At 44.4% G+C, this 27,992-nt stretch overlaps 1 protein-coding gene across 7 annotated transcripts in view; it reads left to right on the top strand.

Annotated features, from left to right (window-relative positions):
- The window catches only part of ankrd6b (ankyrin repeat domain 6b), a 116,203-nt gene that overhangs the window by 32,812 nt on the left and 55,399 nt on the right, over window positions 1–27,992 (top strand). For 5 of the 7 annotated variants that reach the window (XM_078399796.1, XM_078399790.1, XM_078399791.1 and 2 more), the window contains exons 2-3: window positions 9,952–10,096; window positions 25,740–26,093. In XM_078399796.1, the coding sequence (XP_078255922.1) occupies window positions 25,974–26,093 (120 nt within the window). In that variant the 5' untranslated portion in view covers window positions 9,952–10,096; window positions 25,740–25,973. The remainder of the gene's footprint in view (window positions 1–9,951; window positions 10,097–25,739; window positions 26,094–27,992) is intronic. The other 2 variants (XM_078399794.1, XM_078399795.1) reach the window with 1 other exon arrangement.

The raw sequence follows: 27,992 nt of genomic DNA, 5'->3' as shown, positions 1-27,992 counted from the left end.
CGAACCTTGGTCTCCGGCGATGCAAGCGCTGTAAGGCAGCAACACTACCGCTGCGCCACCGTGCCGCCCATAATTGAGTCATTACGGTAGCGCAGCAGTAGAGTTGCTGCTTTACAGCGAATGCAGCGCCGGAGACTCAGGTTCGATCCTGACTACGGGTGCTGCACTGTAAGGAGTTTGTACGTTCTCCCCGTGACCTGCGTGGGTTTTCTCCGAGATCTGCGGTTTCCTCCCACACTCCAAAGACGTACAGGTATGTAGGTTAATTGGCTGGGTAAATGTAAAAATTGTCCCTAGTGGGTGTAGGATAGTGTTAATGTACGGGGATCGCTGGGCGGCACGGACTTGGAGGGCCGAAAAGGCCTGTTTCCGGCTGTATATATATGATATGATATGATATGATACACGTGAAAAGTGCCACAAAGATTGTAAAGCACATTGAAAGATTCTGACACCCATCACCATTGGAATTCCTTCCTCCCTCCTGCTTCCGATTTTTTTAAATCTCCGATTCACTAAAACCAGAAACCTGCTCATATTGCATTAACACTGGTGAGGCCATGCAGTGTCAAAAATGACAACTTTTTATCAAAACTTAAAATAGTAACTAAATGGATATGATTGGGTTAAAGTATGAGGGGCGTTTGATGGATCTGGGCCTGTACTTGCCGGAGTTTAAAAGGTTGAGGGAGGATCTCTGAAAGCTACCAACTAATGAAAGGCCAGGATAGAGTGGATGTTTTCACTAGTGGGAGAATCTAAAACCAGCGATGATCAAATGGTGGAGCAGACTCGATGGGCTGAATGGCCTAATTCAGCTCCCATGTCTCCCATGTCCCAGTTAAGACTTGTGGATCACAGATGAAGAGCCTCAAATGGGAGATGTTTGAAGCTGACAAAACTGATTTATTTAATTATCCACCAAGACACAAAGAATAACACCAAGGAAACAGGAGGATTTCATGAGCACTGGATTGCTCCAAGTCTAATGAGGGTTATTTTGATTTAATGGCCCTGCAGTTGTTACTGTGCCCCTTAATTGGCTTGTTAATATTATCGAAAAATTACAAAGAAAAAATGTATGGTAGCACCATGCATGTGGGTGGCACAGTGGTAGAGTTGCTGCCTTGTAACGCTAAAGACCTGGATTCAATTCTGATTATGGGTGCTGTCTGTACAGAGTTTGCACCCTCGAGGTGGAGTACATGCCCCAATCAGCATCAATAGTGCTGAAGTGGAAATGGCAGGGAGCTTGTACAAGTTCCTTGTACAATATGTACAACAGTAGATTCTGCAATTTACCAAGATCATGGATCATAATGCATGCATGTTCTTGTTTAGTTTAGTTGAGAGACAATTTTACATTTCTACCAAGCCAATTAACTTACAAACCTGTACGCCTTTGGAGTGTGGGAGGAAATCGAAGACTAGTTTTAGTTTATTTTAGAGATACAGCGTGGAAACGCCCTTTTGGCCCACCGGGTCCGCGCCGACCAGCGATCCCTGCACATTAACACACTATCCTATACCCACTACGAACAATTTTTACATCTACCAAGCCAATTAACCTACATACCTGTACGTCTTTGGAGTATGGGAGGAAACCGAAGATCTCAGGGAAAACCCACACAGGTCACAGGAAGAACGTACAAACTCCGTACAGACAGCACCCGGAGTCGGGATCGAACCCGGGTCTCTAGCACTGTAAGTGCTGTAAGGCAGTAACTCTGACTGTGTGCAGTCCTCGCACGTGCACAAAACCATGGCTTGTGCCTTCCAGTACAAAGCAATATTCAAATGGATGCAAGTGTTGACAGGTACTTGTTTGTCAGTATTGACATGGTGGGCTGAAGGGCCTGTTGATGTGCTGTAAAATTCTGCCACAAAGTTTATATTAAAAAGAATGAATGTCCTTGCAAGAGTTGCCACATGACTGCCTTTGTTAAATTATTTGTTCACCAAATGTTGATAACTATTTTTCATCTTAGGTTCTTGATTACTTCTCTCTTCCCACCTTGTTTATAATTTAGTTTCCCTCCCTTTCTGAAATCTGCACAATGGTGCAGAATCTTTAGTTTGGAGTTTGACAGGAAAGGAGTTTCAGTCATTAATATTTTTTTCTGAGGATACTGTCTGTTATGTTTTTTCTCCATATCTGTAACTTTGATACTCCTTGAGACTGATCCTAATTGTGCCTTTTGATGTCTGTTTTTTGATGTTTGCTACATGATCCAAGGTATCTGTGGGCCCTCTGGCAAGGGCAGGGAGTACTTTTGAAATAAAAGAATACTTGCATGTTGAAAATGAAATATAATGCAGGTAAAGATTGCAAATAAGGAAAACCATGACTTTCCCATCTTCAGCACGTCCCAAAAAGCTCTGAAGCGGAATAAAGTACAAAATTACCAATAACAGATGCTCCCCGACTAACGATGCTTGGACTTGCGATATTTCGACTTTGCGATGGTGCAAACGGCAGCGACCCGTAGCGAGCCGCAGCTCGCTTCCGGCCACGTGATCACGTGTATTACATGCATTTCGACTTGCGATATTTTCGGTTTCTGATGGGTTTTCTCGGAAAGTAAGTTGAGGAGCACCTGTACTGGTATTGATATCGGTTTATAATTGTCGCGTGTACTGAGATACAGTGAAAAGCTTTGTTTGCGTGCCATCCGGTCAGATTATACTGTGAATGAGTACAATCACGTCATACTCGAGTGTACCAGGTAGTGCAAAGAGAAACGTGCCAGACTGCAGAATATAGTGTTACAGCAGTATAGAACTAGAGTTGCAGAGAAAACGTCCACAGTGAGGTAGGTAGAAAGATCAGAACTAGCCCGTGGGGGGATCGTTCAGTAGCCTGATAACAGAGGGGAAGAAGCTGTTCCTGAATCTGGCGTTTTGGTTTTTCAAGCTTTTATATCTTCTGCCCGACGGGAGAGGGTCGAAGAGGGAACGACCGGAGTAAGAATGGTCCTTGAATATATTGGCTGGCTTCCTGCGGCATCGTGAAGTGTAGATGGAGTCAACGGTGGGGAGTATGGTTAGTTTGATGGATTGGGCTAAATCCACGACCCTTTGCAATACCTTGCAGTCTTTGACAGAGCAGTTGCCAAACCAGGTTGTGCTGCATCCTGATAGCATGCTTTTTTATCATGCATCTGTAGAAGTTGTCAAAAGTAATTGGATACACGCCAAACTTCCTTTAGTCTTCGGTGGAATTAGAGGCATTGGTATGCTTTCATGGCCGGATTGTTGATATGATTGAATGAATGAGTGAATGAATGAATGAATGAATGAGTTTATTGGCCAAGTATGTGCACATACAAGGATTGTGCCTTGGTGCTCCGCTCACAAATGACAACACAAACATACAGTTAACAATTAAGAATAAAGAATAAACACATCAACACAATAAGGATTCAACATTACGGTCTAAACATGTGGGTGAAAATAAACCAGAGCAAAAAAGAGACTACAGACTTTTGAGCAGAACTCACTCGTGGAAAAAAGCTGTTTTTATGGTAATATTTACACTTAGGAACGTGAGCTCCCTGCCATTTCCACTTCGGCACCATTGATGCTGATTGGGGCATGTACTCCACCTTGCTTTCTGAAGTCAATAACTAGCTCCTTCGTCTTGCTAACATTGAGGTAGCGGTTTCTTGACTGGGTCCCGTGGCTTCCAGTGAAACTTGCCTTGGAAATGTTTGATCTGATTTTGTATTTGAAACCGGCCCCTCGGCCCACTGACACTAACACTATTCTACACTAACACCATCCTACACACCCCAGGGACAATTTACAATTATACCGAGCCAATCAACCTACAAACCTGTACGTCTTTGGAGTGTGGGAGGAAACCTGAGATCTCAGCGAAAACACACGCAGGTCACGGGGTGAAGGTACAAACTCCGTACAGACAGCACCCATAGAATCGAACCCGGGTCTCTAGCGCTATACGGCAGCAACTCTACCACTGTGCCACCCACATGTATGGTGCTGTCATACATTTTTCTTTGTAATTTTTCAATAATATTAAGCCAATTAAGGGGCACAGTAACAACTGCAGGGCCATTAAATCAAAATAACTCTCATTAATATCTTGGAGCAATCCAGTGCTCATGAAATCATCCTGTTTCCTTGGTGTTATTCTTTGTGTCTTGGTGGGATAATTAAATAAATCAGCTTTTAAATTTTGGTCTCCTAACTTGAGGAAGGACGTTAATGCTATTGAGGGAGTGCAGCGTAGGTTCACCAAGTTAATTCCCGGGATGGCGGGACTGACGTATGATGAAAGAATGGGTCGACAGGGCTTGTATTCACTGGAATTTAGAAGGAAGAGAGGGGATCTTATATAGAAACATGTAAAATTCTTACAGGATTGGGCAGGGTAGATGCAGGAAAAGTGTTCCCGATGTTGAGGGAGTCCAGAACCAGGGGGTCACAGTTTAAGAATAAGGGGTAGGCCATTTAGGACTGCGATGAAGAAAAACATTTTTTGCACCCAGAGAGTTGTGAATCTGTGGAATTCTCAGTCACAGAAGGCAGTGGAGGTCAATTCACTGGATGTTTTCAAGAGAGAGTTAGATTTAATTCTTAGGGATAAGGGAATCGAGGGATATGGGGAAAAAGGCGGAACGAGGTACTGATTTTGGATGTTTGGCTATGATCATATTGAATGACGGTGCTGGCTCGAAGGGCCAATGGTCTTCCCCTGCACCTATTGTCTATGTTTCTATGTTTGTCACCTTCAAACATCTCCCATTTGAGGCTCTTCATCTATGATCCACAAGTCTTACTTGGGACTTACTTGGGAGTTGAATTAGGCCATTCAGCCCATCGAGCCTGCTCCACCATTTGATCATCGTTGATCCACATCTCCATTGCAAAGGTACGTCCTTTTATTCGGAAGCTACGGCGTCCGGTATTAGATTCTTCCACTATTAAGACGTGTAGGTTAGTTGGCTTGGTATAAATGCAAATTGTCCTGAGTACGTGTAGCATGGTGTTAATAGAAACATAGAAAATAGGTGCAGGAGTAGGCCATTCGGCCCTTCGAGCCTGCACCGCCATTCAATATAATCATGGCTGATCATCCAGCTCAGTAACCTGTACCTGCCTTCTCTCCATACCCCCTGATCCCTTTAGCCACAAGGGCCACATCTAACTCCCTCTTAAATATAGCCAATGAACTGGCCTCAACTACCTTCTGTGGCAGAGAATTCCACAGACTCACCACTCTCTGTGTGAAGAAATGTCTTCTCATCTCGGTCCTAAAAGACTTCCCCCTTATCCTTAAGCTGTGACCCCTGGTTCTGGACTTCCCCAAAATCGGGAACAATCTTCCCGCATCTAGCCTCTCCAACCCCTTAAGAATTTTATATGTTTCAATAAGATCCCCCCTCAGTCTTCTAAATTCCAGCGAGTATAAGCCTAGTCTATCCAGTCTTTCTTCATATGAAAGTCCTGCCATCCCAGGGATCAATCTGGTGAACCTTCTCTGTAGTCCCTCTAAGGCTAGAATGTCTTTCCTCAGATTAGGAGACCAAAACTGTACACTCAAGATTGAATGTGCGGGGATCGCTGGTCGGTACGGACTCAGTGGGCCAAAGGGCCTGTTTCTAAACTAGAACTAAACTAAGAATGAGCATGAAAGGCTTGTACAGAGCAGCATCAGGGTCAGTGTTGGAATGCCGATGGAACAGCTCTCTTGAGATCAATGTATGAATTTGCAACATCAACGTGTGGACTTCTCAGACTTATTAGCTTAGCAATAGTTGTGAGCATTTCCTCAAGATCGCCCATTTTTACAGAGTTTTAAGCTACTCTCTTAGTTTTTAATATTGTCAATGGGCATTCTGCAGAGGGGCACCCACTGAAAATACCAGCTCTGATTGGTACGGTTACCTATTTGAACATTAGTTGACTGGATTCTTCATGGTTGCAGAAATTGCCAGATGGCAAAAGGTACAGAAGCTTGAAGCACATACAACCAGAATCAGGAACAGCTTCTTCCCCTCTGTTATCAGGCATCTGAACGATTCTTCCACGAGCTGGGGTACCATCCAGTTTATTTCTATCCCATTGCATACATTGGACTTGTGTCTGTGGAACAAATGTGCTACAAGGTTGAAGACCATATTCTGCATTCTTTATCTTCTCCTTTGCTCTATCTATTGTATTTGAGTTTGACGATTGTTTTTTGTTGTTGCATTATGCTGATTGGATAGCAAGCAAAACAACGCTTTTCACTGTACCTCAGTACACTTGACAATGATAAATCTAAACCTAAATGGACATAGACTTTGATTTTAGATTTAGATTTAGAGATACAGCGCGGAAACAGGCCTTTCGGCCCACCGAGTCCGCGCCGCCCAGCGATCCCCGCACATTATCCTACACACACTAGGGACAATTTTTGCATTTTACCCAGTCAATTAACCTACAAACCTGTACGTCTTTGGAGTGTGGGAGGAAACCGAAGATCACGGAGAAAACCCAAGGGGAGAACGTATAAACTCCGTACAGACGGCGCCCGTAGTCAGGATCGAACCTGAGTCTTCGGCGCTGCATTCGCTGTAAGGCAGCAACTCGACCGCTGCGCCACCGTGCCGCCACTTTGAGGACTGTTTGGCTTCCTACAATGTCATGAGAAAACATTGGAAATAAAAGATCAGAATAGAATATTTGCGAGCTTAAGTAGTTGAGGCAGGTACAATAACAACATTTAAAAGATATTTACATAGGGATATGGGCCAAATGCAGGCAAATGGGACTAACTTAGATGATGCATCTTGATCGGCATGTACCGGTTGGGACAATGTTTTAGTGCTGTATGACTATGAATATGACTCTAGAACGTGGTCTGTCAGCAATGAACAGGTATGAAACATTAATCCTTCTGTTGTATTTGGCATCCAACCAGAACTTTATGGGAGTGACTTTAGAAAAATGTCCTTAATTTATTGTGTGAATTTGTGTACATTAGTGCCTTCAATTACTGGAATGTGTCTCTGTGCCAAGGAAACTTCAAGACAAGTTCGATCTCTCACTTAATGTCAACAAAACTAAGGAATTAATCCTTGACCAGAGTGGGACTCCACGTGCCAGCTTTCTTTGGTGTGTGGGTGGTGGAGAGGAGTTGACATCTTCAAATTCCTTTCCATTAACATCTCAGATAACCTTTCATGGACCCAGGACGTAGATGTAATCATGAAGAAGTGACTCGAGTTTCTTCGAAGTTTCAGGAGATTCAGCATGCCACCGATTACTCCAACAAACCTCACAAATGTACTATACTGGTTGCACCATTGTCCCAGTACGGCAATGCCAATGCAGAGGGACGCAAGACGCTGCAGTGAGTGGTGGAGTCGGCCTGGTCCATCATGGCCACCCCTCTCCCCACCATTAAAAGCATCTTCACTACTTCCCTACAACCACGAGGTTCTTGAACTGATCTGCTCAACCCCAATTGTACCTCAGCAACGGTACACTATGGACTAGTTCTTGCATTCCAGTTGACCTTTTCCCAATTGTGTTTTGCTCTAACGTTTTTTTAGAGATACAGTGTGGAAAGAGGCTATTGGGCCCATTGAGTCCGCACCGACCAGCGATCCCTGTACACTAGTTCTATCATACAGACTAGGGATAATTTTACAGAAGCCAATTAACCTAAATGCCTGCATGTTTTTGAAGTGTGGAAGGAAACTAGAGAAAACCCACGCGGTCAGAGGGAGAACGTACAAATTGTGCAACCAAGCTCACCGTAGTCAAGATCAAGGTCTCTGGCCCTGTAAAGCAGCAGCTCTACTGCTGCGCCACTGTGCTGGCCTGGCTTGGTTTTGGTTTTGCACTGTCGTTTATCTTTCCACTGTCTTGTGGAATGTTTGTGTTTGAGTTGATTCCCTGTGTCTGTGACGCTGCTGCATGCAAGATTTTCATTGTCCCTGCACCTCACTGTACCATCTGCTGATGACCATAAACTTGACTTGATTCCTTGGGCTTCAACGCTATTAAAATTTTAAATAAATGCCCCCCAATCAAAATAAATAGGGGGACATTAACATGCAAGTGCAGCGAGAAATTAGGTGCACGACTGATATGTTCGTCAATTTTGTAGTGTGAATTATAGGAATGGAAGTGTTCAAGTTATATAAAGCCATAGTTGGACTACATCGGGACTGTGTACTATTCTGGGTTACTTACTGAAGTAATACTTAGTTTAAAAGAGGTATGTCATTAGATTGAAGGTAGACACAAAACGCTGGAGTAAACTCAACGGGACAGGCAGCATCTCTGGAGAGAAGAAATGGGTGATGTTTCGGGTTGGGACCCTTCGTCAGACTGATGCCATTATGTCATCAGATTGATACTTGGAACGAGGAAAGCTCCACCGAGGCCAATTAAATCAATTACCACTGAAGTTTACAAGCAGAGAGGTGATCTCATTGCATTATAAAATTATGAATGGGCTTGAAGTGTCAATTGTGAAAGGCTGTTGATAAAATCTAGAACACGAGGTTATGGATGAGAGGTGAGATTGCTTAAAGAATGTTTTCTTTAAACCAAGGTTTGTAATTTTTTTGAATTCCTTCCCCTAAATTATTTCTCAGCAATGGCTAACATCTGAACCATTGAGAATTTTAAAGGCTGTTAATAAATCTAAATTATTATCTGAACCAATAGATTTTTTAACTCTTTGAAAATTGAGAGATATAAGAACTACACAGAATAGTTGAGCTGCATTAAATTCAGTCATGGTAGTCATATATCACAGAAATAGGCCCATTCACTCTAAAACCGTGGCTTAGGGGTAGAGCTAGAGACAATAGGTGCAGGAGGAGGCCATTCGGCCCTTCGAGCCAGCACCGCCATTCAATGTGATCATGGCTGATCATTCTCAATCAGTACCCCGTTCCTGCCTTCTCCCCATACCCCCTGACTCCGCTATCCTTAAGAGCTCTATCTAGCTCTCTCTTGAATGCATTCAGAGAATTGGCCTCCACTGCTTTCTGAGGCAGAGAATTCCACAGATTCACAACTCTCTGACTGAAAAAGTTTTTCCTCATCTCAGTTGTAAATGGCCTACCCCTTATTCTTAAACTGTGGCCCCTTGTTCTGGACTCCCCCAACATTGGGAACGTTTCCTGCCTCTAACGTGTCCAACCCCTTAATAATCTTATACGTTTCGATAAGATCTCCTCTCATCCTTCTAAATTCCAGTGTATACAAGCCTAGTCGCTCCAGTCTTTCAACATATGACAGTCCCACCATAGAGCCATAGTCCTGCCTTAGAGCGCCAGAGACCCGAGTTCGATCCTGACTACGGGTGCTTGTCAGTGCGAAGATTGAACGTTCTCCCGTGACCTGCGTGGGATTACTCCGAGATCTTTGGTTTCCTCCCGCACTCCAAAGACGTACAGGTTTGTAAGTTAATTGGCTTGGTAGAAATGTAAAATGGCTCTAGTGTGTGTAGCATAGTGTTAGGATGCGGGGATCGCTGGTCCGTGCGGACTTGGTAGACCGAAGGACCTGCTTTCGCGCTGTTTCTCTAAACTAAACTAAACTAAACTAAACTGGAACATGCATGCCATATCATCCACGATCTTGTTAAATTGCAGAATGTACTGTTGTACATATTTCCCATGTTCTTATGCATTTAAAACATTGCAACCATGAAAATAAAATCTGAAGCACATTTCCATGAAGACAGCTCTTTTAACCCAAAAGGTTTTGTGGAACTAGTTCAATTTTTTTTATTTGAGGATTTATTTGTACATTTTTTAAATTCTGAATAAAACGGAACTTGTCTCTGAAAGCAAGCCTAGCTGAAGCCAAAATAATCTCTTGCATGAATAATAATTAATCAAGCTACATTGTGCTAGTTGATGTTTTGATGAGGTAATTCATTTAAACAATATGAACATTTACATTTCTTTTTTGCTTCAGGGAATTTTCTGAAAGAAAATGTGCTAGACCAACACAAGTAGTAAACACTAGTGACGTTATCAGTCTTCAAGAGAGAGAGCACTCTATAAACTAAGGGTCACCTCATTTCCGATTGCTGTGAAGATTATGGAAATATGCTTCCAAGGTAAGCAAGTGTGACCATTTGGTGTATTTTCAGATTAATGTACATCCTGAACACTATATCTCATAGCTTTGTGATGTTGATATAGTCACTGCATGCATCTCAATGCACAGCTAAATGACAGGACTTGTACTAATTGGATAGATGGAAGTTATGTGCACCAAAGAGAATAGGTTACAGGGAAATTAGTGGGGAAATGGAAGTCTGGGAATCTTTTGAGTCCCAGCGTAGATTTGACAGGCCAAGTGGCCTCCTATGTAGTAGGGAAATATGATGAATGCCTGTTTATCAAGTTCATTCTTTGCTGTCAAAGCTGATGTGTTGGTGAAACTGTAGAACCACAGGAATGAATAGGAAGGAACTGAAGAAGGGTTTCTACCCGAAACGACACGCATTCCTTCTCTCCAGAGATGCTGCTTGTCCCGCTGAGTTACTCCAGCATTTTGTGTCCAGCTACAGTAATGAGATGTTGGTCTTTTCCCTTAAAATTAAACGTGGTGATCTGATACTTGCATTCATAAAACATTTGGGAGACTACGTTATAGAAGAGTATAGCAGCAGAAAATAGCTTAGGCACACTCAGTTATTGCATTGAAAGGAAACATACAGCTCACTTTTTCCGAATGCAGAATGTCCTAGTGAATGCATTGCAACGGCTTGGATGAAAACACTGAAAGTATGGTTGTGAACTTTGCAGATGATATAAAGATGGATAGGAAAGTAAGTTCTGATGGGGCCATAAAGAAGCTTCAAATAGATAACGCTGGCATTTAGATCACAATGTGGAGGAATGTGAAGTTGTCTTTAATACCAGCGAAATTGTAAAAGGAAACATCACATTATCCAAATGGCAAAAGACCTATGAGGAAAAACTTTTTCAGTCAGAGAGTTGTGAATCTGTGGAATTCTCTGCCTCAGCCATGATCGCATTGAATGGCGGTGCTGGCTCGAAGGGCTGAATGGCCTACTCCTGCACCTATTGTCTATTGTCTATTGTCTAGAAGGCAGTGGAGGCCAATTCTCTGAATGCATTCAAGAGAGAGCTGGATAGAGCTCTTAAGGATAGTGGAATCAGGAGGTATGGGGAGAAGGCAGGAACGGGGTACTGATTGAGAATGATCAGCCATGATCACATTGAATGACGGTGCTGGCTTGAAGGGCCGAATGGCCTACTCCTGCACCTATTGTCTATTGTCTATCACAATGCCATGGTGCTGCACGGTGGTGTGGTGATACATTTGCTGCCTTACTGCACCAGAGACCTGGGTTCGATCCTGACTATGTGCTGTCTGTACGGAGTTTGTACGTTCTCCCTCTGACCGCATTGGTTTCCTACAGGTTTGTTTCCCCCTTCATGGGATTATCCATGAAACATAGGAGCAGAATTAGACCATTCTGCCCATCGAGACTACTTCACCATTCCGTACGGCTGATCTATTTTTCCCTCTCAACCCCATTCTCCTTGCCTCTCCCCATAACTTTTGATGGTCTTCCTAATCGAGAACCTCCACCTTAAAAAAGAGCCATTGCCTTGGCCTTCACAGCTGACTGCGGCAATAAATTCCACAGATTCTTTGGCTTAAGAAATCCCTCCTCATCTCCATTTTTAAGATACATCGTTATATTCTGAGGCTGTGCCCTTTGGTTCTAGACTCATTAATCCCATTAATTTTGATCTGCCGCATATAATTTCTATCTGGTCTTCGCACTTCCAGCCATGAAGTTTACCATTGCGTTATCTCCAGACTTCCACCAGGTTCCATCCTTGGCACTATTTTGTGAATGGCTGCTTCACTTTGCTAACATTGGTCACTAATCATACATGAACTATTTCTTTGATTTTGCTATCACTACTCAGCCAACAATGCTTCCTTTATTTTAACATTGGGCAGGCTGAGGCTTATTCAGCTTCTAAACATTCCAGAGCCTTCCATCCAATGACATCATCACTGTTTGTCCAGGCTGAAACTCAGAATTAAAGGACGTTCTTTTAGGAAGGAGGAAAAATTTATTTAGTCAGAGGGTGGTGTACCTGGGGAATTATTTGCCACAGAAGGCTGTAGAGGCCAAGTCAGTGGATATTTTTAAGGCAGAGATAGATTAATTCTTGATTAGTACGGGTGTCAGAGGTTATGGGGAGAAGGCAGGAAAATAGGGTTAGGAGGGAGCGATAGATCAGCCATGTTTGAATGGTGGAAAAGACTAAATGGGCCGAATGGTCTAATTCTACACCTATTCCTTATGACCTTACGAATCTCACTGCACAATCTCTCTATTTTGTAGGATTGGCAGATAAACTGCAAGCATTGAACCCAGAACGGGAAAAACAGAGGGGTAAGGGGAGTATTACGTGAGGTTGGACAATTTGACGTTTATACTATTGACTTTTAAGTAAACCCCCTCTCGTGTGTATCCACCTATCACTTGTCAGGTTTTGTCCCTCCCTCACCACTCTTTTCCAACTTTCCCCCAAACCCCCTACTCCAACGAGTCTGAAGAAGGGTCCCAACCCAAAATGTCACCTGTCCTCACCCTTTTCAGATGCCGCCTGACCTGCGGGAGTTCCTCCAGCACACTGTGTTTTGCTCAAGATTCCAGCATCTGCTGTTTCTTGTGTCCCCATTGCCTTCAGTGCTCGCGGTGTGATCTCGAAAATGAGAACAGATAGGTGACGGCTTTGCAGAAAACCCCTCTGTTCATTTTCCAAAGGTGGCCCAGAATGTGCAGTTTCCTGATATTTAAATTCTCCCGTGAGGAAACCAGAGCATTTGGAGGAAACTCGCATAGTCAGAGGGAGGACATGCAAATACCACACCGCACTTGCCCGAGGTCAGGATCAAACCCATCTCTCTGGCGCTGTGAGGCAGCAGCTCTACCATAAGGATGGCACTGTGGTGCAGTTGAACTGTGAGGAAGCGTCCCGACCCAAAACATCACCTATCCATTTTCTCCAGAGATGCTGGCCTGACTTGCTGGGTTACTCCAGCATTTTGTGTCTATCTTTGCTATAAACCTGCATCTGCAGTTCCTTTTTAATTCAATAAATAATATCCGTAGACTTCCTCTTCGCTGTGCTTGATTGCTGGCGTTTTTCTTCCATTTTGCTATTGTAAATGTTGTCCATCAAGCATTGTCTTTAGCAGTCAGAAGAAGAGCCTCGATCCAAAATGTTAGCTACTCCTTTTCTCCAGAGACGCTGTCTGACCTGCTGAGTTACTGCAGCATTTTGCGTCTATCTTCGGTTTAAAATAGCATCTGCAGTTCCTTCCTACACAAGCATTATTTTTTATGTTCCGATAAATAGTCTGCACCCTAATCAATATTGTTTCAATGCTGTGCTTTTATTGATTTTGTTTTCGATTTCCAATAACTGCAATGCCATATTAATTATTGATTAACGACTAGAGAAGATACTCAAATCATCAGGAGCCTATTGTATGCTCATTGTATCCAAGATGGAGCATTGTTGTCATTTTTATTTTTTACTTTTTACTTTTGCATGTAAAAGGGTCTCAACCTAAAACGTCTCCAGAGATGCTGCCTGACCCGCTGAGTTACTCCAGCACTTTGTGCCTTTTTGTGTTAAGTTTAGTTTAATGTCACGTGTACCAAGGTTCAGTGAAAAGCTATTATTGCCTGTGACCCAATCAGCAGACACAGTCAGTGTTATAACTAGCATCTGTAGTTCACTGTTTCTACATTTTTGACTGCTCCACTGCAGAAATCTCCTCAAGGCATGCCCACTTTGACAAAGTTCTCCTCCTCTCTTGAAGAATGGTGACGACCCGAAACGTCATCTATCCATGTTCTCCAGAGATGCAGCCTGACCCGCTGAGTTACTCCAGCAATTTGTGTCCTTTTCGGTTCTTGCGATTACTTGGCTAATTCTTCATAGCGATGAGTAGTTTATTGCCACGTGTACCGAGGTACAGTGAAAAGCTTTTATTGCTTTCTAATCTGTCAGCGGAAAGACAATACCCGATTACAGTCGAGCCGTCCACTGTGTACAGATACAGGATAAAGGGAATAATGTGAATAACGTTTAAGTGACAAAATTGCATAGTGATAACATTCAGTTATGAAGTAGATGCACTTCTCTGATAAGTAACGTTATGATCCAAGTTGAGACCAGCTAGAAAACCTAGCTTTCTGCCTCCTGTGGGCTCTCCCCCCCCCCCCCCCCCACGCCCCCACTATTGTCTGGAAACATTGTGATTTAGTCCCAGCTTTTGAATGTGTTGTGCCAAAGCTGAAGATTGATTGCACCCGCAGTGAAGCATGGCCCCACCGTCAGTGTAATAAATAGCTAGCATTAAACCTCAGTAGTTTTGGTGTATGTGAAAGAGACGGTGGAAGCACTGAACGCAATCTTTCAAACATCTTTAGATATGCAAACTGTGTCAAAGGGCTGGCGAGTAGCCAAAGTAGCAATTGTGTTCAACATTAGATAATGTTATAAACCAGCTTAACACTGCTGGTGAGCAAGCTTCCAGAGCCACAACAAAGAATGACGTTAATTCAAAACGCCATTGGCTCATTAAGGAAAGCTAGCGTGAATTTGAGAAAACAAGTTCAACAATAAATTTAGGATCTCCTTCGATGAAGTAACAAGGAGCATTTTGTGTGTATAGTTTTGCAAAGGGTGTTGCATAAAAACTGCTGAAGAACTGTGTTTTACCATGAAAGATGAAGTCATTTGGCTTTACAGATTTAACTCTGAGAGCAATTCTGTTCTTTGTAGCCATTATGTTTAATGGTCCTTTATCACATGCACAGACGTACAGTGAAAGTCTTTATTTGCACAATGCATGCAGATTTACAGTGAAATTCTTTCTTTGCATCCAATTCAGTAAAGTATTGCCATACCCAAGCACAAACAATCCCCAATTAGTACAAAGTGCATAGAAACAGTACACTGAGAGCGCATGCAAGAGTCGCCAGGTTTTGGTGCCATTTTCAAAGTCCAGTCCGGTCCACTTGCTGGTTCTTCCGGAGCGGCGCCTGATTCAGGCGAGCCCCAGGCTGCTGCAGGACCTCCAGCCAGCGCCATCTGGATCATCCGGCGGAATGTCATGCCTCTCCTCGCCCGGCCCCCTTCTGCCTTGTGTCCTGGATATGCCTCCCGCAGCCAACCGTGAGGGCATGGGAAGGAACTGCACAGAATACTCCACCTGTGGTCTGAACAAAGTTCTACAAAGCTGCATCGTGACTTCCAGACCAGACCAAAAGACACAGGAGTAGAATTAGGCTATTCGGCCCATCGGGTCTACTTCGCCATTCAATCATGGCTGATCTATCTCTCCCTCCTAACCCCATTCTCCTGCCTTCTCCCCATAACCCCTGACATCTGTACTAATCAAGAATCTATCTATCTCTGCGGTAAAAAATATCCACTGACGGCCTCCACAGCCTTCTGTGGCAAAGAATTCCAGAGATTCACCACCCTCTTGACTAAAGAAATTTCTCCTCGTCTCCTTCCTAAAAGAACGTCCTTTAATTCTGAGGCTATGACCTCTAGTCCAAGACTCTCCCACTAGTGGAACCATCCTCTCCACATCCACTCTATCCAAGTGTTTCACTATTCTGTATGTTTCAATGAGGTCCCCCATCATTCTTCTGAACTCATCTAAATAGTTGTTGAACTGCGTCGGTGATTATAATTCATATTTCTGTAGTTGTTCCTTCACCCATTCCTTTGATTTTGTTATCCCAATAAGTATTTTACTAATTATGATCATTGTACCCCCCTCCCCCCCCCCCCCCCCCATACACACCTCTGCTTTGAAAATTGACAACTGTCCACTCTTCTGCCAGTTTTGGGGAAGAGTCCCTGACCTAAAACATTAACAGATTTCTCTTTCCACAGATACTGCTTGCCTGGCTGAGATCTTCCTGCATGTTCTGGTTTTGTTTCTCCTTGCAAAATTCTATCGCTTTGTTGTTTTGCTAACTGCAGTTTTGATTATTCCAGCACCATTTAGCAGTTCCAAAGGTTTCCTGTTCACATTCCGGTCTGAGGAAAATTTACCAATTGTTTTGGAATATTATTCAACTCCTGATTCCCACTGGAAACTGATATTCATTGGTCTGTTCTGGGAAAATAATAATCCCACCACCTTGGAGAACAATCAATTCGGCCTTCGAGATTTGACAATAAAAGATGAGTCTGTAGAAGGGTCCCAACCTGAAACATCATCTATCCATGTTCTCCAGAGATGCTGCTTGACCCGCTGAGTTACTCTAACACTTTGTGCCTTTTGATAATTAAAGATCTGCTTCCCATGAGATAATGATTCACATCTGTGAGGTTGAACACTTTGGTGGCAAGAACAGGAAAGCAGACTATTATCTGAATGGTGGCCGATTAGGAAAAGGGGAGATGCAACGAGACCTGGGTGTCGTGGTACACCAGTCATTGAAAGTAGGCATGCAGGTGCAGCAGTGAAGAAAACGAATGGTATGTTGGCATTCATAGCGAGGGGATTTGAGTATAGGAGCAGGGAGGTTCTGCTGCAGTTGTACAGGGCATTGGTGAGACCACACCTGGAGTATTCCGTGCAGTTTTGGTCTCCTAATCTGAGGAAAGATATTCTTGCCATAGAGGGAGTACAGAGAAGGTTCACCAGATTGATTCCTGGGATGGCAGGACTTTCATATGAAGAAAGACTGGATAGACTCGGCTTGTACTCGCTGGAATTTAGAAGATTGAGGGGGGATCTTATAGAAACTTACAAAATTCTTAAGGGGTTGGACAGGCTAGATGCAGGAAGATTGTTCCCGATGTTGGGGAAGTCCAGAACAAGGGGTCACATTTTAAGGATAAGGGGGAAGTCTTTTAGGACCGAGATGAGAAAGTTTTTTTTCACACAGAGTGTGGTGAATCTGTGGAATTCTCTGCCACAGAGTATGTAGGTTAATTGGCTGGGTAAATGTAAAAATTGTCCCTAGTGGGTGTAGGATAGTGTTAATGTAAGGGGATCGCTGGGCGGCACGGACTTGTTGGGCCGAAAAGGCCTGTTTCCGGCTGTATATATATGATATGATGATATGAAGAAGGTAGTTGAGGCCAGTTCATTGGCTATATTTAAGAGGGAGTTAGATGTGGCCCTTGTGGCTAAAGGGATCAGGGGGTATGGAGAGAAGGCAGGTACAGGATACTGAGTTGGATGATCAGCCATGATCATATTGAATGGCGATGCAGGCTCGAAGGGCCGAATGGCATACTCCTGCACCTATTTTCTATGTTTCTATCCAATGATTCTACCACAAAGCTATCTCACACTTACTTATTTGTGAGATTATATCTGATGATTAAGGATATTACTATATCCTGCCACTCTAAATGAGTAATGTCTGCGGTTTGTAAGCCTTTCGTTAACTAACCACGATCTGTCAATAAATTAAATTGTTTCTCATCCTGAAGTGCGTGAATCTTTTCTGCGGTTTAGGCACACCAATATTTTTGGAATGTCCTTGGCTACCTTTCAAATTTGACTGCAAGCCCTAATGCACAAGATGTGTGTCAATGGCGATGAATGAAATGGTTATGTGACTCAATGTTTGGAAATCCTACCAAATTAACCTAGTTAGTGGGCAATCTATTGTACTGCACAATTGTGAAAATTGTTGCTTATTCTCATTTTTATTGAGGAAATAATTTATGACCTATAAAAAACACACAGTCTCTTGCGTTTCAGAGTAGGGGAATCAATAACCAGAGGGCATAGATTTAAGGTGAAAGGGGGTAGATATTATAGGAATCTGAGGGGGTAGCTATTTCATGTATGGAATGAGCTGCCGGAGGAAGTAGTTGAGGCAGGGACTGTCTCAACGTTTAGGAAACAATTAGACAGGTACATGGATAGGACAGGTTTAGAGGGATATGGGCCAAATGCAGGCAAGTGGGACTAGCGTAGATGGGACATGTTGGTTGATGTGGGCAAGTTGGGCCGAAGGGCCTGTTTCCACACTGTGTGACTCTATGTGCTAACTAAACCAGTGTTTGGATATTTGTCACCTTCATTGGAGGTACTTGTTCTGACATGTCCTTGAGGAACTGTCAGCCAGAATGAGTCACAGAATAATAGTTAAACAGCATGGAAGCAGGCCCTTCAGCCCACGTTGTCTCCTGAGCCAGTCCCATTTGCCTGTGTTTGGTCCATATCCCTGGACATTGGAGAGAAAAGGACCAGAGGTGATATTCTATTTGGATTTTCAGAAGGCATTTGCCAAGATCTCACACAAACGAATACTTTACCAGTTGTGATATTAGAACTCACCCAGGACTCTGGATAGGAGTGTGATTGTCTTGCAGGAAATACAGAGTAAAAGTAAAGAGGAAGAGACAATTGTTTTCAGGTTGACCATCAGAATAGTTTGTGTGAGACTACAACTATTAACAATTTTTGGTTAATGATTTAGTGGAAGGAAGCAATGTACTGCTGTAAAACGTGGAAGTGGTACAATGGTGCTGGGAGGGGTGAAGACAAGGGGAGGGGGGTTGGGGTGGAGGTAAGAGGAGGCTAGAGATGAGGAGGTGGGTGGGGTGGAGGCGATGGGGGTGGTGGGGTGGAGGCCACGGGAGGGGGAGGGGGTGTAGTGGAGGTGAGCGGAGGGGCGGAAGTTGCTGAGGCAAGGCAAACTGTGGGGCGAATACAGTTCTTGATTCCACTACCCTGAGAAAAATGTCTCTGTGCATTTAGGAAAATAAGACTGTGCATTCACAATGGTTTGACATGAAATGTTGTCATTTGGCATCAGATTGTCTTTCCATTAGAAAGTATGTTGGGATGGCTGGCTGATTCATTACAGTCAGATAAACTTTTTTTTTAAGTCCTGCGGCAACAATAGTCCTGTAATTCATGGTTTGATTTTGTTTTTAAACTGGGGTGTGGTTGGATGACTGACCAAATATATTACGCAGCACACCGCAAGCATTGATAATAGTATGGACCGTACCTAATCCCCAGATGAAGGGGAAAGTGCCGGTGCCAGCTCTTTGATCCATGCTTCATGGTGCATTGATTTGACCGTCTTAGCTCACCCCTTACCTAGAATACCTGAATCATAAATGCCATCTCTTTTATCTGTTGAGGGGATTTGCCTGTGCAATCTTGTCGTCGTTCTGCATACTACACCCCAGAACCAACGCCGTGCCACTGGACATATTACCTTGGTCATCATTTCCCTTGAGGCAGCAAACTCTGATGCCCTGTTCACCATCGCAGGTGACTTCAATCAAGCTAACTTCAGGAATATACTCTCCAGATTCCACCAACATGGCTCCACGCAGAGTATTAACACTCTAGATCGTTGCTACACCACCATCAAGTACGCCTGTCTCATCATCTCTCTTGTCACGGCACGGTGGCGTAGCGGTAGAGTTGCTGCCTTACAGCGCCAGAGATCTGGGTTCGATCCTGACTACGGGCGCTGATTGTATGGAGTTTGTACGTTCTCCCCGTGACCTGCGTGGGTTTTCTCTGGGTGGTCTGGTTTCCTCCCACACTCAAGTCGTACAGGTTGTAGGTTAAATGGTTTGGCAAAATTGTAGATTGTCCCTAGTGTGTTGCTGTAGGATAGTGTCAGTGTGCAGGGATCGCTGATCAGTGCGGACTCAGTGGGTCGAAGGACCTGTTTCCGCACTGTATCTCTAAACTAAACTAAACAAATCTGGTCATTTTGGCCTAAAGATACAGATTGAGGCAACAATTAAGAGAGTGATGCAACAGTGGTCTAAGGAGATTGAGGCTTTACTTCAGGACTCTCTTGAGACCATTACTGGAACATGTCTCCCTATGCACCCATGTCTGTGTAGCCACGTAAAACACGAACTCGATCTTTAACCTCACCTGTTGTCGGTCAGACCAACAACAATGATCCCTGGCCACTCCCTCTTCTCCCCTCTCCCATCAGGCAAAAGGTATAGAAGTGTGAAAACGCACACCTCCAGATTCAGGGACAGTTTCTTCCCAGCTGTTATCAGGCAACTGAATCATCCTACCACAACCAGAGAGCAGCGCTGAACTACTATCTACCTCTTTGCTGACCCTTGGACTACCCTTGATCTGACTTTGCTGGGTTAACCTTGCACTAAACGTTATTCCCTTATCATACACTGTAAATGGATCGATTGTAATCACCTGTTGTCTTTCTGCCGACTGGTTAGCAGGCAACAAAAAAGCTTTTCACTGTACCTCCGTACACATGACAATAAACTAAACTGAACTTAATGATGAGGCAGACTATAGGGAGGAAATCAGAATGCTTTTTTGATGGTGTCAGGGTAACAAAAAAGCATTGATGCCTCAATATTGTAATGTCCTGCTGGAACAATAATCTTGTAATTCGTGGTTTGATTTTGTTTTTAAACTGGGGAGAGGCAAGGGGTGTGGTTGGATGACTGGCCAAATGTATCATGCAGCACACCGCAAAGTAACCCATTCCTTCCCTCCAGAGATGCTGCCTGACCTGCTGAGTTACTCCAGCTTTTTTTTGTCTATCTTAGATTTTAAACCACTGCAGGTTGAAGGAGAAAGAGCGAAGGGGAACAACGAGGATTTGTGCAGCGTGGGTTGAAGTTCTCAAAAAGCATGCACTGAAATAACAATGGCACTTTGGCAGAGTGAAAGAGCCGGGATAGAGGAAGGCTGCAGAGTTACAAGGGAGTCGAGGGAGTTTAATTGACACATGCACCGGGACTGGAACAATAACATCCTTACTTGCTGTAGCTTTACAGGCCCATTAATGCAATAACACAACCATACAATGTATAATAGTACATTAAATTATCAGTTATACTTAATGAACAGACATAATAGTGCAAGCCAAAGAATGTAGTATAACCGTACACAAAAACCATAGTAAATCATTGCTGAGTTAGGATTGTGCAGGGTAGTTCCAGATGGTTAAGAGGAGGAAGCCACCCTCACTCCTGGAGTTAAGGGTTTAGATTTAGAGATACAGCGCGGAAACAGGCCCTTCGGCCCATCGAGTCCGCGCCACCCAGCGATCCCCGCACATTAACACTATCCTACACACACTAGGGACAATTTTTTAACATATTACCCAGTCAATTAACCTACATACCTGTACGTCTTTGGAGTGTGAGAGGAAACCGAAGATCTCGGAGAAAACCCACGCAGGTCACGGGGAGAACGTACAAACTCCATACAGATGGCGCCCGTAGTCAGGATCGAACCTGAGTCTCCGGCGCTGCATTCGCTGTAAGGCAGCAACTCTACCGCTGCACCACCAGGTTCTCAGACTCCTGGTGATGGTAGTGAGGTGAGCACATGGCCAAGGGTCGTCTTTGATGATATTAGCTGCCTTCCTCCAGATCCCTTTGATGGCGGAGAGATCAATACCATCGTGTGTGTAGTTTGCGGACTAAGCAATGTCCACAAGTTTCCCCATCCTTCGTTCTGTCTTGTGCGTACGTGTTTCCAAACTAGGTTGTGATGCTCCTCGTCAGCGCGCTCTCTGCCGTGCACTTGGAGATGTTTGGCGGAGGAGAATGCCAATGGAATGTTGGCCTTCATAACAAGAGGAGTTGAGTATAGGGGCAAAGAGGTCCTTCTGCAGTTGTATAGGGCCTTAGTGAGACCGCACCTGGAGTACTGTGTGCAGTTTTGGTCTCCAAATTTGAGGAAGGATATTGAGGGCGTGCAGCGTAGGTTTACTAGGTTAATTCCCGGAATGGCGGGAACTGTCGTATGTTGAAAGACTGGATCGACTAAGCTTGTATACACTGGAATTTAGAAGGATGAGAGGAGATCTTATCAAAACGTATAAGATTATTAAGGGGTTGGACACGTTAGAGGCAGGAAACATGTTCCCAATGTTGGGGGAGTCCAGAACAAGGGGCCACAGTTTAAGAATAAGGGGTAGGCCATTTAGAACGGAGATGAGGAAAAACCTTTTCAGTCAGAGAGTTGTAAATCTGTGGAATTCTCTGCCTCAGAAGGCAGTGGAGGCCAATTCTCTGAATGCATTCAAGAGAGAGCTAGATAGAGCTCTTAAGGATAGTGGAGTCAGGGGGTATGGGGAGAAGGCAGGAACGGGGTACTGATTGAGAATGATCAGCCATGATCACATTGAATGGCGGTGCTGGCTCGAAGGGCCGAATGGCCTCCTCCTGCACCTATTGTCTATTGTCTATTGAGAAGCTAAGAAGTTATCAATTTTGTAGTAATAATAATAAAGCAGAGCTGAGGAGGAGAATGTCCTTTGTTGGAAGGAACTCCGGATGCTGGCTTTTACCGAAGACAGACACAAAAATGCTGGAGTAACTCAGGCAGCACCTCTGGAGAAAACCAATAGGCAGCATTTCTGGTGGGAACCCTTCTTCAGACTCGGGGAAAATGTCCTGTTGGGTAATGAGCCTTCTGATTTAATAAAGGAAGAGAAGGTGACTTTCCCCAGCCGTTCTATAGAATTACATAATTTTAAACTCAATGTCAAAGTCACATTTGTAGACAATAGACAATAGGTGCAGGAGGAGGCCATACGGCCCATTCAATGTGATCATGGCTGATCATTCTCAATCAGTACCCTGTTCCTGCCTTCTCCCCATACCCCCTGACTCCGCTATCCTTAAGAGCTCTATCCAGCTCTCTTGAATGCATTCAGAGAATTGGCCTCCACTGCCTTCTGAGGCAGAGAATTTCACAGATTCACAACTCTCTGACTGAAAAGGTTTTTCCTCATCTCAGTTCTAAATGGCCTACCCCTTATTCTTAAACTGTGGCCCCTTGTTCTGGACTCCCCCAACATTGGGAACATGTTTCCTGCCTCTAACATGTCCAACCCCTTAATAATCTTATACGTTTCGATAAGATCTCCTCTCATCCTTCTAAATTCCAGTGTATACAAGCCTAGTCGCTCCAGTCGTTCAACATATGATAGTCCCGCCATTCCGGGAATTAACCTAGTAAACTTACGCTGCACACCCTCAATAGCAAGAATATTTTTGGGTTGCCCACTTGGAGAAACAAAGTTGCTGATGCTAATTGGATTTGTGCATGTTGGTGTAAGCTGAAGATTGGATGTTCCCTAGCCAAATCCATATTGCACAGTCATGGGAATGATGTATTAAAAAATTTAAAGCTCTTGTTCTGAAGCTCTGGTTGCAACGTTGAAGATACGAATGCAAGATTACAAAATTTGACAGGTCATCACAGGAATTCATGTTCAAGGAAATATATATCTGCCAATTACTGACAACTTAAAAAAACTAACCTTCTTCCAGCCAGTTTACCATGACATTTTAGTTCCATGGAAAGTACATTGGGCTCAAAATTAATTGTAAATTGAATAATTTATTACTACACCTGACATCATGTCATCGCTAAATTAGAGCAGCTATCAGAATTACTGATCTGTATTAGACCCAATGCTACCGGCACAGCTGTGAGTACAAATCATAGACGTTTGGCAGTCAGGGAGGAATCCAGGTGAGGCTGAAACCTCAGGGATTCCACGCCCCCCCTCCAGCATTGCTGCCGGCTGATAGTCACCCGAGAACAAGCTTCAAGAGCTCAGACCAAGGCTGCTGTTTCAAACGGAGATCAAGGATGGTTCTTTGTTTCACTGTAACATTGCTCTCCCTGTGACTGCCTGGGTTTTTCCCGGATGCTCCGGTTTCCTCCCGCATTCCAAAGACCTGCAGGTTTGTTGGTTATTTGGCATCTGTAAAGTGTCCCTACTGTGTAGGATAGAACTATTGTTGGCGTGGACTCGCTGGGCTGAATGGGCTTGTTTCCACACTGTATCTCTAAACTAAACTAACTTTCTTCCATCCAGTCCATCTTTATGGTACATGGAGGTATCGTCAAGGATGGGTGTGCACCAGGGTCTAGGGAGGGGAGCAGTGGGGCAGAGGAATCAGAGAGAGGTAGGGGGGGGTGGGGGAATCACTTGAAATTGGAGAATTAGGTGTTCACACAGTTGGGTTGCAAGCTACCAAAATGAAATGTGCAGTGCTGTTCTTCTACTTTGTGAGGGACCTCTCTCTGGCAATGGAGGAGGCCCAGGTCAAAAACGTCGAAATGGGAAGGGGAGTTAAGATGGTTAGCATCCAGGAGAGCAGTTGGCAACTAGTTGGCAACTAGGCAACTAGTTGGCAACTAGTTGCCCTTGGCAGATCAAGCACAAGTGTCAGCAAGACATTTGTTTAGTCCATGCTTGGTCTCCCCGGCATGGTGGCTACAGCGAATGCAGCACCGGAGACTCGGGTTCGATCCTGACTACGGGTGCTGTACTGTACGGAGTTTGTACGTTCTCCCCGTGACCTGCGTGGGTTTTCTCCGAGATCTTCGGTTTCCTCCCACACTCCAAAGACGTACAGGTTTGTAGGTTGATTGGCTGGGCAAATGTAAAAAAAATAAAAAATTGCCCCTAGTGGGTGTAGGATAGTGTTGATGTGCGGGGATCGCTGGGCGGCGCGGACCCGGTGGGCCGAAGGGCCTGTTTCTGCGCTGTATCTCTAAATCTAAAAAATCTAAAAAAATGTAAAGGAGGCCAAAACGGGAGCATCAATCGTAATAGATGAGGTGAGAGGTGGTGCACATGGACCTTTGTCTCCCCATGAAGGGCTGCTGATGTCCCTGGAAGGAGGTGTAGGGCCAGGTGTTATATCTCGTGCGGTTGTGGGGGAAAGTGCCTGGGGAGCGGGCAGATTGGGTGGGAAGGGATGAACGAACCAATTAGTCGTGAAGTAAGTGTTCACTCTGGAAATCAGAAAGGAGCGGGGATGGGAAGATGTGACTGGTAGTTGGATCGCATTGAAAATTGCAATATTTAGTATGTCATAATTTTATGGGGTGGCGCAGCGGTAGAGTTGCAGCCTTACTGCGTCAGAGACCTGGGTTGTCTGTATGGAGTTTGTACGTTCTCCCTGTTGCCACGCTGGTTTCCTCCAGATGCTCTGGTTTCCTCCCGCACTTCAAAGAAGTACAGGTTTGTAGGTTGAATGGCTTTGGTAAAAATTGTAAATTGGCCCTAGTGTGTCTGATAGTGCTGGTGAATGGGGTGATCGAAGGGCCTGTTTCCACGTCGTATCTCTAAATCTAAACATTAAATAATTGTTTTAACTGCCACAATTTAGAATATCTCTTGAAATGCAGTTGAGTCTTAGTAGGAAAAATGTATTTCAAAGCCTCCAGTAATGTGCTTTTTAAAATACCGTTGGTCCTGGAAATAAAGGAGATATTAAATGGAAGCAACATGCTCCAGTCATCCATGTCTGGAGTTGACAAATTATTGTCCAACTGATCAGTGACTATCTTCTCTCCACACCATGACAATTAGGGTGGCATGGTGGTGCTGCACTAGAGCTACTGCCTTACAGCGCCAGAGACCCGGGTTCGGTCCTGACTACGGGTGGTATCTGTACGGAGTTTGTACGTTCTCCCCGTGACCTGCGTGGGTTTTCTCCGGGATCTTCGACGCTCCAAAGACGTACAGGTTTGTAAGCTAATTGGCTCGGTCGAACTGTAAATTGTCTCTAGTGAGAGTAGGATTGTGTTAGTGTGCGGGGGTCATTGGTCAGCGTGCACTCGGTGGGCCTAAGGGTCTATTTCCACCCTGTATCTTTAAACTAAACTAAACCACAAATTCATGAACTCTTCCATATTCCACTTCTCAGGTTGAAAAGGTGCCGATGCTGAACCAATGCTGTGACATATGGAACAGGTTGAATTGAATGTTTTTGAACACATCACGTCGGCGGTCCATGTTACAAACACACCTGCAACGCAAGGACGGCCAATTCGAAGGTTGAGAATCGCAAGAGTCCGGAGTGCAGGAATCACGGCTTTGCGGTTCCCTTTGCTGATAGAACCTGTGCATTGGTTGCCCTGAGCACCTCCTTCACTAATTCATGAGCCAGAGGGATGCTGTTGCTCAGCTTTCAGAACGGCTTCTCATAGCTGCACACAAAGGACAAACGGAGAATGTTGTGCAGCTCATCAACAAGGGGGCCAAAGTAGCCGTCACTAAGGTAACAGCATCAAATGTTTGCTTGTGTTTCTGTTTCTCTATTCTCTAACTTGAATGTTGCAAATCTTAATTGCCTATTCATTCCTTCCACACTAACTAGTATTTAAGATGACCTCTGACACCGTGCTTGACTTTGAATAGATTATTCAACCTAGACTGGAATTATTTGATCTGACAAAGTGACCGTTCCGGATTTGGAATTGCACTTCACCTGCTAAATTTAAAACCTGGTAATTTCCCCTGTGTTGCTGTTTTTAATTCACTTGAGATTGTTTCTTGGCTTATGTTAACGTTGAACAAAATTAGTTGCTGCCTGACCCGCTAAGCTCCTCCAGCCTTTTGTTGCATTGCTCAAGATTCTAGCATCTGTAGTTTCCTGTTTCTCAAAATTGGATGTCTTTGGTTATTGAAAAACAGATGCGAAATCATTGTCTCTAAAATGCGCAACTGTGTTGATATTAGTAGCAATAACATCATATGCACGTTCAGAGTGATATTAACTTATCAACATTACCAACAACTAGAAGACAGTAGACACAAAATGCTGGAGTAACTCAGCGGGTCAGGCAGCATCTCGGGAGAGAAGGAATGGGTGACGTTTAACTTCAGATAGTTCCTCTGTCCCTCTCTTTCCCCTCCCCCTTCCCAGTTTTCCCACTAGTCTTCCTGTCACCGACTACATCCTATCTTTGTCCCGCCCCCTCTCCTGACATCTGTCTGAAGAAGGGTCTCGACCCGAAACGTCACCCATTCCTTCTCTCCCGAGATGCTGCCTGACCCGCTGAGTTACTCCAGCATTTTGTGTCTACCTTCGATTTAAACCAGCATCTGCAGTTTTTTTCCTAAACAACTAGAGGACAGTCCCTAACCATTATCTATCTCATCAGTTTTTCCAAGTGGGCCTACAGAGCATGTTTTATTGAAACAGCTATGATTTCCCAGGTTGAAATCAAAAGATATTCGAAAACACTTTGTCATGTAACCTCCAGTCATAGCTCTGTCCACCCTCCCCGCTGCCTAAATTATCAGACTGCGTCCCCAACATCCATCACTGAATGAGGACATACTTCCTCTAGTCACTGGGTCTACCACATTGCTTTCAGTTCTAGCCAAAAGCTCGATTTCTTTGTCACTGATTTGATCCCTTGCCCTGGCAAGTATTCGAGGTCAATCTATACTGCACACAATCTACGATCTGGGAGTTGAGCTTCCAACTGCATAATGCAGTGTCATCAAGGCCTTCACATCTCCTCTGTAGAAAGCATTTCATCAGGATGCATCACAGCATGGTTTGGGAACAGCTCCATCCAAGACTGCAACGAATTGCAGGGAATTGTGGACGCAGCCCAGACCATCACACAAACCAGCCTCCCTTCCATTGACTCCATCTACACTTCACACTGCCTCAGCATATGCGTGAGGCCTGACAGGCAGGGCAAATGCTCTCAGGGCGGGGATAGGAATACGGACTGGGATATCATAGCTATTTCAGAAACATGGGTGAGAAATGGACAGCAGTGGCAGCTCAATGTTCTGGGGTGTAGATTCTGTGGGAGGCATCGAGGTGGAGGTAAGAAAGGGGGGGAAGGATTGCTTTTTAATTGGGGAGCACGTCACAGCATGTCACGGAGAGGATATTCCTCAGGGAGGACCGATCGTCAGTGATGCTATGTGGGTGGAATTAGCAAATGAAATTTGAGATTGTACCCCTCCCAATAGTCAGTAGAAGCTAGGGCAGGGTATCGGCAGTGAGATCAAAGATAGGTGTACGAATATGGCGGAATGGTGGCACAGCGGCAGAGGCTGCCTTACAGCGCCAGAGACCCGGGTTCAATCCTGACTATGAGTGCTGTCTGTACGGAGTTTGTACGTTCTCCCTGTGACCTGCATGGGTTTTCTC

Source organism: Rhinoraja longicauda, chromosome 5, assembly GCF_053455715.1.
Source record: "Rhinoraja longicauda isolate Sanriku21f chromosome 5, sRhiLon1.1, whole genome shotgun sequence".
Classification (NCBI taxonomy): domain Eukaryota; kingdom Metazoa; phylum Chordata; class Chondrichthyes; order Rajiformes; family Arhynchobatidae; genus Rhinoraja; species Rhinoraja longicauda.
Note: the sequence above shows the minus strand (reverse complement) of the source record. Positions and strands in the feature narration are given on the sequence as shown.